Genomic DNA, 12,298 nt, shown 5'->3' with positions numbered 1-12,298 from the left:
AGAAAGCAGTGGAAGAGCTACATTTCCCTTGCACCAAAGTGTGCCCTGCTCTATCCCATGCCTTGTTCTCGAGCAGTGTGGCTCAGGTCTTTATTTCTCTGCTGTTGTCTGAGCTGTCATTTCTATAATACTTCTGCAACAGGAGCATTTTTTCCCCGGGTTTGATGCTGTGAGCAGCATTTGCTTGTCCTGGGCTCTGCTCTCAGACCTGCTGGTGCCTCTTCTCCATCAGGGTCCAGCAGCAGGTGGTGAAACACCACCTGGGAGTCACAGCTCCCTATCCCGGGGCTTTCTCTGTTTGCTTGGCAATTGGAGGAGTTCTGCTCCTTTGTGCATGGATGGGAGCCCCTTTGCTGGGCCCTGCTGCTTTTTTTTTTTGTTTTGTTTTCCCCTTTGTGTTGATAGTAGTGTTGCCTGTAGAGGCTGCTTAGAAGGTAACTGCATCCCTCTGTGTTCCCACAGCATAGCCAGCAGCTCTTCCGGCACATCTACCTGATATGCAAGGAGGAGAGCAACATCCAGGCTCACTACGAGGCTCTCTACAGCATGCTGGTGCTCATCAGCATTGAGCTGGCTAATGAGGAGGTTGTGGTGGACCTCATCCGCCTGGTGCTAGCAGTGCAGGTAGGTGGATGGGAAGCTGAGTGTACTGCTGGGACTCAATGCCAAAATGCTAATGGGACACTTGGCCTGCTGAGTGAGAGCCCCTTCCTTGGCACCTTATCTGGCATTATCACTCCAGAGCTGGTCTGTACTTGGGGAGAGGCAGTAGAGGTACTGAAGGAGCCCGTGGGAAGGTTTGGTTTGTTTTTGTTTTTTTTTTTGGAGTTGGGGTCTCTGAGCAAGGGGGATACAAGTTCCTCACGTGCAGGCTTCTCCTGCCACAATGGGATCAGATTAGCACAGCACGGAAGAGACCCTGGTCATCCTGCCAGCTTCTGAAATGCCCCAGACCCCTGCTCCAAAAGCTGGGATGTATGCAGGCAACATGCTGCAAGGTGGATGTGAACCACCCTGGGACCTTACCCATCCCCACGGCATATGGCTGTGTCTCTGCTGCAGGAGATAGCCCAGATCAACGAAGACAACTTGACGGCATACAACCGCTGTGCACTCTTCGCCCTTGGTGCAGCTTACCTGAACCTCATCAGCCAGCTCATCACCGTGCCCACCTTCTGCCAGCACATCCACGAGGTGTGAGGGCTTGGGGTGGGTGCTGAGGCCTTGCCTGCTGCAGCCTGCCTGGCTGCCTGTGAAGTTTGAGCCTGACTCCTTGCTTGTTTTCTGCAGGTTATCCAGACGCGACAGAAGGAAGCTCCCTATTTGCTTCCTGAAGATGTGTTTGTGGAGAGGCCCAGGTAAGCACCTTCACTGGAAACATCCTCTTCCCTGGTTCCTGATCCCAAGGATTTAGCATTCCTAGGAGCATGGGTGGTAAAGAGTTTATCGACCCTTTGTTTGCCTGTGCTTGTCTGCCTTTCCCATCTGGGCATGGCACAGTGGTAAGTACGTCAAGCGGTTTTCAGCCTTTTTTTGGATCCAAGGAGGGTGCCGTGCAGTCAGGGAAGGGGCTGGCTGCCACAGTTTGTGCTCTCATCAGAGCTGGTCGTATACCGGGATCAGCTTTGCTGGCTGATCCCTTCCCCACCCAGCCAGCAGTGTGAGTGCAGATGTGATATGCCTTTCTGCTGCTCTCCTGCTGGCCCAGGGACACCTGCTGCATGCTGGTCGGCCTTGGGCTACCTGGGCTGTCCCATTCCTGCTGGGATAGCCTTTGGCACACTTTGCACATATCATGTTTGTTGGTGAGGTCCCATATGTGGAAGCAGCTTTCAGTGAGTGCCTCTGTTCTCTTGAGATATTCCCTAGGTTGGAGTGGTGCTGTACTGCTGAGCACATCTGTTGTGATGGGTTGAGAGCCTTTCCTGGTACTCTCTGGCTTTGTACTGGTGTACCCAGAGGTAGAATCCTAAAATGGTTTGATTAGGAAGGGATCTTTAAAGCCTGTCCCATTCCAACCCCTGTCATGGGCAGAGGCACCTCCAACTGCACCAGGTTGCCCAAAGCCCAATTCCAACCTGCCTTTAAACACCTCCAGGAATGGGGCATCCACTTCTTCTCTGGACAGTCTGTTACAGTGCCTCGTGACCCTTGTAGTGAGGAGTTTCTTCCTAATGTCTAATTTAACTTACTTTCTTTTAGTTTAATGCTGTTACTCCTCGTCCTGTCAGTACACCCTCTGACTAAGAGACCCCCCCCCACCTTTCCTGCAGGATCCTCTAAGTACTGGAAAGCTGCAGTAAGGTCTCCCCAGAGCCTTATTTTCTCTGGTCTGAATACCTCCAGCTCTTAGTCTGTTCAGCATCCTCGGGGCCTTCTCTAGACCTGCTCCAGCAGGTCCATGTCCTTATGCTGGAGGCCCCAGACCTGGATACAGTGCTGCAGGTGGGGTCTCATGAGAGAGGAAACTGGGATAATCACCTTCCTTAACTCACTGGTCTCAGTAACATGATGTATCCAACTCTGATGGCGCTAAGCGAAGCCATATGAGCTTCTCTTTCTGACTGAAAGGGGTTGGAAACCTCCTCCCTTCTGGTGCTGTTTCCCAAGCAGAGGAAGTATAGCCGTGTCCTTTTTTTTTTTTTTTTCCATCCCCATAGGTTAAGCAAGAGCCTTGACCGCCTGGGCCCGGAGGTCTTCTTCTGGCAGAGCAAGATCAGTGAAGTGCTGGGTGGCAGCGGCTACAATGCAGACCGGCTCAGCACACCCTATGTCCCCCAGCTGACCGGTATGTGCCACCCTGTGGTGTACTGGAGAACCAGGGGGAGGGAAACTGGTCCCTCATTCTACACAGTAATGGGAATGTGAAGTTCTCGTGCTACGTGTGGGTCTGTTGTTTTTCTGCCCTCCCTTAGAGGTGCAACATTAGAGAAACTGTGTCACAAATCTGTCAGTCAGAAGATTCCTGAGGTTGCTGCGTGTGTGGCGGGCTGGACTGATGGTGTCACAAAGCTCACGGGGTTTGGCTCAGTTCTTAGTTCTGCTGGGATTAGTTCTGTAAATTTGGGTGAACACATGGACAGACTGATTGCTACTCTGGAGACGAGGCATGGGGCAGTTCTGGAGTTGGAGGGATGGCAGCAAATCAGCTTATCTATCCTGTCCTTCCCCAGATGAAGACCGCTTGTCCAAGAGGAAGAGCATTGGCGAGACCATTTCCCTGCAGGTCGAAGTGGAGTCTAGAAACAGTCCTGAGCGAGAACAGGTACCGTGTTACACCAAAGCTGTAGAGACCACATCATTCCTTTGGCACTGTGCACTTTTAGCAACCTGACAGTGTGCAATTAAGCCTTCTATAATTCTTCATTTGGCTGCATGCGTAACTGCTCTGCTGGCTATGAGCACAGGGATCAGGGATTCAGCCCTGGTATGTTTGGCAGCAAATCAGGGGCAGAAAGGCCCCATCTCCCATTGATGCTCCCTTCCAGGTGCTGACAGATCCCGGTGTGCAAGGAGAGCTACATGTCTGGAAGGTTTTCACACCACTGTTTGGGTGGCAGACTTTTAATTTCCCACTGTCAACATTTCTTAGTCCCAGGAGCCTTTGGGGAGGTATGAGGCCAGGGTAGTCCAGCCTGAAAAAACATTTTAAAAATACAGGTTGGCAGGAAGGATATGCCTGTATGTTAAGGACAGGCTTGTGTTTCAGTGCAAGTATACAGCCTGAAGCACTGGTTCTTGGTTGCTGTGATCCCAAAACACTGTCTTGTGCTGAACACTGAGCCTCATCTGCTTTTCCTCTTCCTCTAGAGAGCACCAGCCGAAGAGATCACATATGAGACACTGAAGAAGGCAATAGGTAAGTGAGGGAGAGGTGGAGGCTGACGTGTTTGAGTATGTGTGGGTGGTGTGCGGGTACCATCACCCCTGTGTGCACTATGGATGGATCCACAGTGCTTTTGCCACGGTGACATTGCACCCAGGTAGCAGCATGGCCAGACAGCTTCATCTTTGTGCCCGTCCCTAGGGTGCCCCTTGGGATCAGGTCCCAGATTCAGGCACCGAGGACCCTCTCCTCAGCTTACTAGTGATGCTCAAATCCGCACTGTCTGCTGGGGAGGTGGGGATGTAGTGTGGATGGTCCGTGCTGGGAGGAGCAGCTGAGAGCCATCTCCCCTTTGGTTCAGTAGACAGTGTCGCCGTGGAGGAGCAAGAGCGAGAGCGGAGGAGACAAGTGGTGGAGAAATTTCAGAAAGCCCCGTTTGAGGAGATCGCCGCTCACTGTGGCGCCCGGGTGAGTTGGGGCTGTGGCACTAAATCCCCACATAGGCTCAGTGGGGATGGTGACAGTGCAGCTGTGAATTTTGTGAGGCCACTTCCTTCCTTCTGTGGTGACTGGGGAAGGCCGATGAGGTGCCTGTCCTATTTTGCACTGCTGTTGTCCCTGGGATGCAGCCACACTGATGCAGCTGCTGTGTCTGTTACAGGCGACGCTGCTGCAGAGCAAGCTCAACCAGATCTTTGAGATCACCATACGGTGAGTTGGGGTGATGGCCAAGCACGCCGGGCTGAGCATGACTAGTCAAGCCACCCAGTTGTGTTACTTGCCGGGTGCTGGGGGTGGGTGCCACCTGGGACTGGGGTACCTGTGGTAGCTTAGGAGATTAGGGTTGGTGGGAGCAGCCTCTGGTTTGTTTGCTGCAATTCACTTCTGCTATGGGGGCACTCAGGAGAACTGCAGTGGTGCAGGAGTGCATGTTTTCTGCTCTGCAGCAGGCTTTGCTTCCTCCTGAAACACCTCTGTAAACACCTCCCTCTGTCTCTCATGGTTCAGGCCACCACCAAGCCCATCAGGCACCATCACAGCTGCCTACGGCCAGCCCCAAAACCACTCCATCCCAGTGTATGAGATGAAGTTCCCGGACCTGTGTGTGTACTGAGGATGGCTGTGCTGGTAGGACAGAGCCTCTGCTGCACAGCTTGTGCCAAAGGACCTGCTGGGGAGAAGAGACTGCCAACCACCTGGAGAGTGCATCCTCGTGCATGACAGATAGGGACGTGGACACTAAGACTACCCCAAGATTCATTGGCACCACAAACCTGTCTCATGAACTTTCTTTAGTGATCCCCTGCCAGTATTTTGGGGGCGTTTGGTGGTGCAGGAGGGTGTGTCATTGCTCTGACCTCCCTCTCCAATTTTGTTTTTGGGGAGGGGATAGGAGATGCTCTGGTTCCTGTCAGAGAGCTTTGGGTGTGTACATCTTCCCAATGTAAATCAAAGCTGTTCCTTGGGGAATCCCTCCCCAGATCATCTGTTAGCCGTGTTGAGAGCCCCTGGCGAGGGTGCAGGGGTGAAGCTGAAGGGTGTGAGATTGTAAAAGGGGATGTGCGGTGCAGAGTGCCGGAGCCTGGGGGCAGCTGTGGAACAAAATCCTGCCAGAGCTCATGCACAGAGCAGGTCACTGGAAAGGGTGCAGTCCATACATCCAGCTCCTGGCCTGTGAGCTGCATCTTCCCAGCAGCTGCCCCAGTGCTTGGCCAGTTCTTCGGGTACTTCACTCGGGACAAGAGGATTGCCTGGAGTGCCAGGAGGGCAGCAATTGTCCCATTCCAGTGTTGGGATACACAGCAACCTGGCTGGTTCCAGCTCACTTGAAAACATGATTTATTTGGGAAAACTTTTTTGGAGGAGGAGGAGGAGGAAGGGAGATCCACAAGAGCTATGCTTGACTTGTCTGTGTCATCAGCAGGGTGCTCTTGGGAAGCCCATCCAGCAGCCACAGCCAGTGCTTGTACAGTGAGGCACCTGGAGCAACCGTGAGTCATGAATAGGAACCACATTTGGGCATACCAGCACACTGAGCAACTATTTTCGTGTTTTCAGTTTGGGATTTCACAGTGTTAGCATTCCTGTCTGAAGAAAAGATTTATTTTTTAACAGAATCCTTTTGGAAGAAGTCCAATCTTAAATCAGAAGAGCCCTAACTGCGAGGAACCCCAGTGCTGCTAGAAGCTTGCTGCAATGAGAGGTGTTTTATGGGGTCCAACCTTCAGAGCCTGCATCTGGCAGGCCGTGGATCAAATCTGTGCTTGTGTGATAGGATGAAACTGGGTTTGGACTGGGGGATGTGTGGCTGTTGAGAGTTTTTTAGCCGTATGTGGTAGAAAACACATTTTTGGGAGAACTTGGGATCCTTTTGGGCCCTACTGAGTCAAAAATTGCGAGGTGAAGATAGCAGGGATGGGGAGGAAAAGATTACTCGGGGATATTGGGTTGCTCACCGGGTCTCTCTTGCTCCCAAATGCCTTCCAAGCCTTGGTGCACTATGGCTGCCCGCGGGGTTCTCCATACAGCTTCTGCTGTGGACAGACAGCTTTGGGCTGAGCCAAGCACGTTGCCTCCTGCATCAGGGCTGCTGTGAAATCCTGTGTCACCCCAGGGCCAGCCCCTTTCCTTCCAGCTGGACACGTTGCCTCTGACTTCACTGCAGGAGGAGACACAGGAGGATCTAAAACTCAAAACTGGAGGTGTGGCAGATGCTGCTGCGTGCGGCAGGGGGACAGCAGGTAAACCCAGTGGACGCAGCGGTGCTGCCTGTGCTCAGCTGGATTGCTTCAGCGACCACTCACTTCTCTGCCCCTTCTCACTGTAGCTCTTCAGGCAGTTATTTGAAGGTGTAATTACACGTTAACATCCTTCTCTTTTCAATCTCTCTCTTTTTTTTTTTTTTTAATTTGGTGGCGGGTGCAGTTTGCGATTGCCCCGAGGTTACCGCTTGTTTGTGTGGTTGTCATGTAATCCGGGTTTAGGAAATGACCTAGCTTAAGAGGACAGGAAAAAACAAGGGTTTATTTCAGTCTTGGGCTGGGATTGCAGCATGGCTCTGCTTCTGCCCAGGGCCACCAGCTATCCCTTGCCACAGCCAGTGTTTGGCAGTCCCCCCCATATTTCTGTTCCCAGCCTGTCCCTTTTTGTTCCCTTAATTATGCCTAGTCCCCCTGGGGCTTTGTCAGGGCGAAGTTTTGGAGCTGGTGTTGAGAACAGGAGGAGGCTGCTTAACAAAGGAGGGTTTGCTCCCATGGCTGTGCTAATGAAAAGCAGTAAAAGTTTAGTGGAATGCAGTAGGAAAAGCAGTTAACTCCCAGATCGTGTGTGCATGGGGGGAAGACCCCTCCAAACCACTTGAAACTCACAAGGAAGGTGGGAAGATGAGCACAAGGCTTGCTCCTTGGAACCTGGCTGCCATGGGGATGGCACAGGGCACGTCCTGGGGTTCCAACACTGCTTGGGGATCCTGGGGCAGGACTGCACCTTATCCCATGGCTGGGGGTTTCGGTGTGGTCTCCCTGCTCCCAGTGCTGTTCCCTTGCTATGTCCCCCAGCACATCCCCTGTTCCCCTCCAAAAGCAGGTGCTGGCTGTGCTCAGCGTTGCATTTCAGGACCCAAACTCCACCTGTAAATGTCCCTACACACACACACACACACGCAGCGTAAGTGACTTGTTTGTACATCCCGTTTAGTTTAGATACTGGTGTATGTATAGATGACAAAGTATATTTCTATCAACTTGGCAGTTAGGTGCATGTGTGCGTTTCCATCTCTGTATTTCGGGGCACTGTGTCGTTTCCGTGCGTAGCCGAGGGCAGGAGGGGAGTGGGCTGTGAAAGGGCCGAGATGCCATCGGTATTTCCAGACGCACCCTCCAATAAATGTTGATGTTGCCACTTTATGGGATCTGCTCTGCTGGCACTTTCCTGGCACCTGGGTCTCTGTGAGGCTGGGGGAAATGGTGAGGGTTCGTTATTCCTGGCACAGGGAGCAGCTTTTGCTCTTACAGATGGTCCCACATCCCCAGCTGCTCCCTGCTTTCACTGCACCTCTGTGCAAATGATTTAGAAATAACGTCACTTTCCTTCGTACCCAGAAGTCTTCTGTTTTGCCACAGGCAATTAATGAGTTTACTTGGGAGATAACTACTGGGACAGGGGGAGCCTGAATCCCTTCCTTGGGAGCAACCCATGCCAAAATTCAGCCCCACAGCCATCTCCCAAGCGCAGCCCCAGCGATGCCTTTCTGTCCCCAGCTGCAGGATTTGGGCTTGGAATTATTTTCGTAGAATCATTAAGGTTGGAAAAGACCTGTAAGATCATCAAGTCTGACTGTCACCCCGTCACCACCGTGCCCACTAGACCGTGTCCCTATTTCCTCTGCCCCTTTGCAAGAAACAACCCCAGAGACACTGCAGACGCAGGGCTAGCTTGCAAAAAATATATATATATTCTTTTTTTTTTTTTTTTTTTTTTTTTTAGAATTCTTTTAATCCATCATTTACAGTATTGTACAGCTCAGTGAAAATAGGAAAACGACCCAGCATGAGCACCGCTCCCTGGCCACGTTGGTGTGTTCAGCCCCAACCCGTTGCCTTTCGGTGTCGGGGCAGGAGGGCTTTGGAGTAGTAATTAATGACATAATGAGCGATCTGTGGATCTAAGTGACACACGCATGCCAGCAGGACACTAAAGCTGTGTGGGGCCACGTGGGCTGGGCTGCCCCCGCGGGCCGTCCCCGCTCACTGACCCTTCTTGTAGGTGCTTTTGCTGATGGCGTTTTTGAACAGAGTCATCAGCGGGGTCTGGCTGTGCTCCAAGGTCATGAAGCCGCCGTAGCGCTTGTCCTTCAGCGGCGCGTGCCAGCGGAAGTGCCGCATGCGGTACGAGCCGCTGTCCTTCTTTTCCTCCTCGCCTTCCTCCTCCTCCTCTTCATCCTCGGAGAGGCCGAGGGGATCCCCGTCGGGCGCCATCTCCCTCCGGAACTCCATCGGGTAGCTCTCAGCCGACTCCTCTTCCACCCCGTTGGGGTACACCTTGATGGGTCTCCTCTTCCGTCCCACCGGCTTGCCCCAGCGGAAATGCTCCATGGAGTAGGAGCGTTTCCCTTCCTCTCGCTCCAGCCCTTCTCCATCTTCCTCGTCCCCGACGGGGCGGCGGGGTGACGCGACGGACAGGGCCACGCCGGCCACCTCCTCCCTTTTGTGCCCTCCGCTGCTGCTGTTGCGACGGCCGAACTTGTTCCAGCGGAAATGGCTCATCACGTACTTGCGGATGCTCTCGGAGAGGGGCTGCAGGTGCCCGTTGCCTGGGTACACGGGTGCCTCGGCTGACATCTCAGCTCGGCACGCCTTGGCACACGCCTGCGTGGGGCGAAACGCAATCATAAAATCATTCAGGTCGGAAAAGATCTCTCAGATCCCCAAGCCCAACCCCAACCCACCCCACCATGCCCACTGACCACGTCCCTCAGTGCCACATCCCCACGGTTCTGGAACACCTCCAGGGACGGTGACCCCACCGCTTCCCTGGCAGCCTGTGCCACTGCAGCACCGCTCTTTCGGAGAAGAAATGTTTCCTAATGTCCAACCCGTGGCTGCGTGCTTTGCTGAGGTCCCCATGCAAGTGCCACCCTGTGTGTTCCCCATAGGGAGCATGGAGCATCCAACCCATCCTCTAGGGATGTAAAAGGCGCTGGGGGGCATGGACCTCCCTTGGAGGCTGCGTCTTGGGTCCCCAGAGCACACTCAGCCCCTGCAGAGGATGAACCATGACCACCATCCCATTGCCACTCCCTGAATTTCTGGTTTGTCCCACGTAGGAGGGATGCTACAAGTTCAAGAACTGATTTTACCTAACGTGAAGACGTTCTTTACAGTGAAAGTGGTGAGGCAGTGAAATGGAGAAGCTGTGGGTCCCCCATCCCTGGATGGGATTTCAGGCAACCTCATGTGGTGGGAGGTGTCCCTGGGGCAGGGGTTGGGGCTGGGGGAGCTTTGAGGTCCCTTCCCACCCAAACCATTCTGGGATTCTGTGACTCTGTGAAGCCAAAAGGTATGAACCCACAGAAACTGGCAGACTGTGGTGCCTGAGGCGTCACCCCACCTGAATGTGTGTCACCCAGCAGGGACAGTGCCCCGTCACCTCCTCCATTTGAGTTAGAATGCAAACCAAGCCCGGGGCAGCCCCATGCTCCCGCTTACCAAAACGCCGGCCTCGGTGGCCAGGTCCTGGCACTTGCTGTTCTCCCAGCACGGGCCACTGGCAGCAGCGGGGTGGCACAGCAGCAGCCCCAGCACCACGGGCAGGCTGCAGCACAGCGCGCCCCGCATCCTGCCGGTGAGCGACGGGCACCCGAACTGCAGAGGAGCTATGGAAAAAAAAAAAGGAAAAAAAAAATAAAAAAACAACTATTCGCCCAAATTGGAGGCTGCTGCTGCTTCTGCTGGGACTGCATCCCCTCCTTCCAGCCCTTTGCAGCTCTGCTGTTGCCATCCTTTGCCTCCGAAATCCCAGGTCCTTTGTCACCTGCGCGAACACCCGGCTTTGCAGGTGACAGCTGCTGCCGCGAGGATTTCTGCCCCTCCTGAGAGCCACAGGCAGACGAGTGCTGCTGCAGGGGGAGAGCGCCGTGGAGCTGCCTGCAGGCTGCAGCCCCTGCGGACCCCCCCTCAAGCTGAAATACTACAGGAAATAACATCAGATCATAGCTTGGGAAGCGCTCTGGAAGATGTTGGAGGCGCAGGGGATGTCGGCGTGCTCGGGGACGGCCCCGCTGCTGTGCAAAGGATTTGCTAAAATGGACCCAGGCTGAGACTGGAAGCTGGAGGCTACGCTGCGGGGAGCGCTCCGGGTGAGTTCAGGCAAAGTGAGGGTTGTGGCAACGGTGGCAGTACCATGTGGAAGTATTCACCCGCTCTGCTCGTGCCAAACCCAACTCTTTCCCAAGTTTTTAACTTTGTGGGGACTCACGTGGTTCACCTTGGGAGAGCCAGGGGAGGAAAACCCCATCCCATGATTAAAAAACCGTAGGTGGGTTAATGGAAATCTCATCCTGCCCCACAGAGAGTGGGCAGAGTGTGGGTGTGGAGGTGCTTTTTGGTCTTTCACCCCAAAATCATGCAAGCAGCCGCCTGGGTCATCCCGGCTCTGGCACAGCAGTGCTGGGTTTGCAGCCGTGGGAACCACTGCTGTAACACATCAGCATGCAATAACCCAAAAAAGCAGGGAATAAAGGGGAGCACAGGCTGGGGGCAGGGATGCACGAAGCATTTCACGGATGAGGGTGCTTTGTCCCCTTGCTGCCATCCATCTAACCATGCAAACCACCCACCGCAAACAAGATTTTGCAAAGTTTCCCCCTCACGCACCCCTCACTGGAGCCCTTCTGGGCCATGCTGTATCCCTGAGGTCTCACCTGCGGCGTGGGCTGGAGCACGGCTGCCTCCGTCCCTGTCTCCCGGAGAGCATCTGCGACGTCCCCGCATCCCCGCTGCCTTATATACCCCCAGCACCGCGTCGCAGCCACCCTCTGGATGGCCTCTGGGGGGGCGGAGTTGGGGGGGATGGAGAGACCCTTCCAGGTAGCGAACAATAGATGAGCAGCGGGGGGCACGATGCAGATGTGGCTGTCCCCATGGTGGATGGGATTAGCATCCCCCTGCCAGCCGGCCAAGTTTTCCGGGTGAAGCTGCTAATTGCGTTCGCAGCTTTCGGGAAGAGGGAGGGTCGGATGGAAAGTGCTTTGCTGGGTGTTTGGGATAGGGGCATCTATTCCTTTTGGGGATCAGGCATGGGATGGCTCCATGCTAAGATGTGTGCTGGGGGCTTGGGGTTGGCTTTTGGTGGGAGAAGGGGGATTTTTTAAAATAAACCCCTTGGGATGGCACCACACACTACCCCCTCCCCATGCCCAAACCCCTGGACTCTCTGCTCCACTTGACTGCCTTTGTCTACAGGTTCTTCCCTTTAGCAAGAGACCCAAGGCTTAGCAGGATTCATTTTCTATAGGGCTTACCTTGGCTGCTTTCTATGCAAAAGACAGTGCTGTAGGGTCTGCCAGGAGGCTCCTTCAGGCACTGGGGCCAAGCAACATGGGGATGAGCAGAAAGGATGCTCCCCTCCTGCAGTGGGATGTGGGTGCTCCCCTCCTGCAATCGGATGTGGGGTGCAAGAGGTTGACATCACTTCTTTGGGACGATGCACAAAGCTACATCACGAGTTCCCTTTCACCAGCTCCAGCATTTCAATTTGCTTCATGCCTTGCCCAGACCCGCAGTCCTTCCCAAATCTGGGAGACCTCTGTGGCACAAGCAATCCATATCCCATAACTGCATTGTCTGCCTCCGCCCTCCCTGGCAGATCCCCTGCTATGCAATATTTTTTCATGACAGAGAGCTATGCTGAATGCTTTATGGCCAAAAAGGAGCTATGATTCCCACTTCAAATGCTCTTTCATCTTCATTAGTC

General features: G+C 54.0%; 2 protein-coding genes across 11 annotated transcripts in view; one reads left to right on the top strand and one right to left on the bottom strand.

Moving 5' to 3' along the window:
* Nucleotides 1-7,731, top strand: part of EFR3B (EFR3 homolog B) — a 45,411-nt gene extending 37,680 nt beyond the window's left edge. For 9 of the 10 annotated variants that reach the window (XM_021390526.1, XM_021390527.1, XM_021390528.1 and 6 more), the window contains 9 exons: nucleotides 463-624; nucleotides 1,063-1,194; nucleotides 1,291-1,358; nucleotides 2,661-2,788; nucleotides 3,174-3,265; nucleotides 3,811-3,859; nucleotides 4,188-4,294; nucleotides 4,488-4,537; nucleotides 4,835-7,731. In XM_021390526.1, coding sequence (XP_021246201.1) covers nucleotides 463-624; nucleotides 1,063-1,194; nucleotides 1,291-1,358; nucleotides 2,661-2,788; nucleotides 3,174-3,265; nucleotides 3,811-3,859; nucleotides 4,188-4,294; nucleotides 4,488-4,537; nucleotides 4,835-4,940 — 894 coding nt within the window. In that variant the 3' untranslated portion in view covers nucleotides 4,941-7,731. The remainder of the gene's footprint in view (nucleotides 1-462; nucleotides 625-1,062; nucleotides 1,195-1,290; nucleotides 1,359-2,660; nucleotides 2,789-3,173; nucleotides 3,266-3,810; nucleotides 3,860-4,187; nucleotides 4,295-4,487; nucleotides 4,538-4,834) is intronic. The other variant, XM_021390524.1, reaches the window with a different exon arrangement.
* POMC (proopiomelanocortin) lies at nucleotides 8,311-11,588 on the bottom strand. The gene is made up of 3 exons (XM_021391833.1): nucleotides 11,247-11,588; nucleotides 10,033-10,199; nucleotides 8,311-9,192 (listed from the first exon to the last, which is right to left on the bottom strand). Exons 1-3 carry the CDS (start codon nucleotides 11,314-11,316, stop codon nucleotides 8,572-8,574), a joined length of 858 nt encoding a protein of 285 aa, XP_021247508.1. The 5' UTR covers nucleotides 11,317-11,588; the 3' UTR covers nucleotides 8,311-8,571.

The sequence above is a fragment of the Numida meleagris genome, chromosome 3 (assembly GCF_002078875.1).
Source record: "Numida meleagris isolate 19003 breed g44 Domestic line chromosome 3, NumMel1.0, whole genome shotgun sequence".
In the NCBI taxonomy this organism is placed as follows: domain Eukaryota; kingdom Metazoa; phylum Chordata; class Aves; order Galliformes; family Numididae; genus Numida; species Numida meleagris.
The sequence above is the reverse complement of the archived record's forward strand: the minus strand, read 5'-3'. Positions and strand labels throughout refer to the sequence as shown.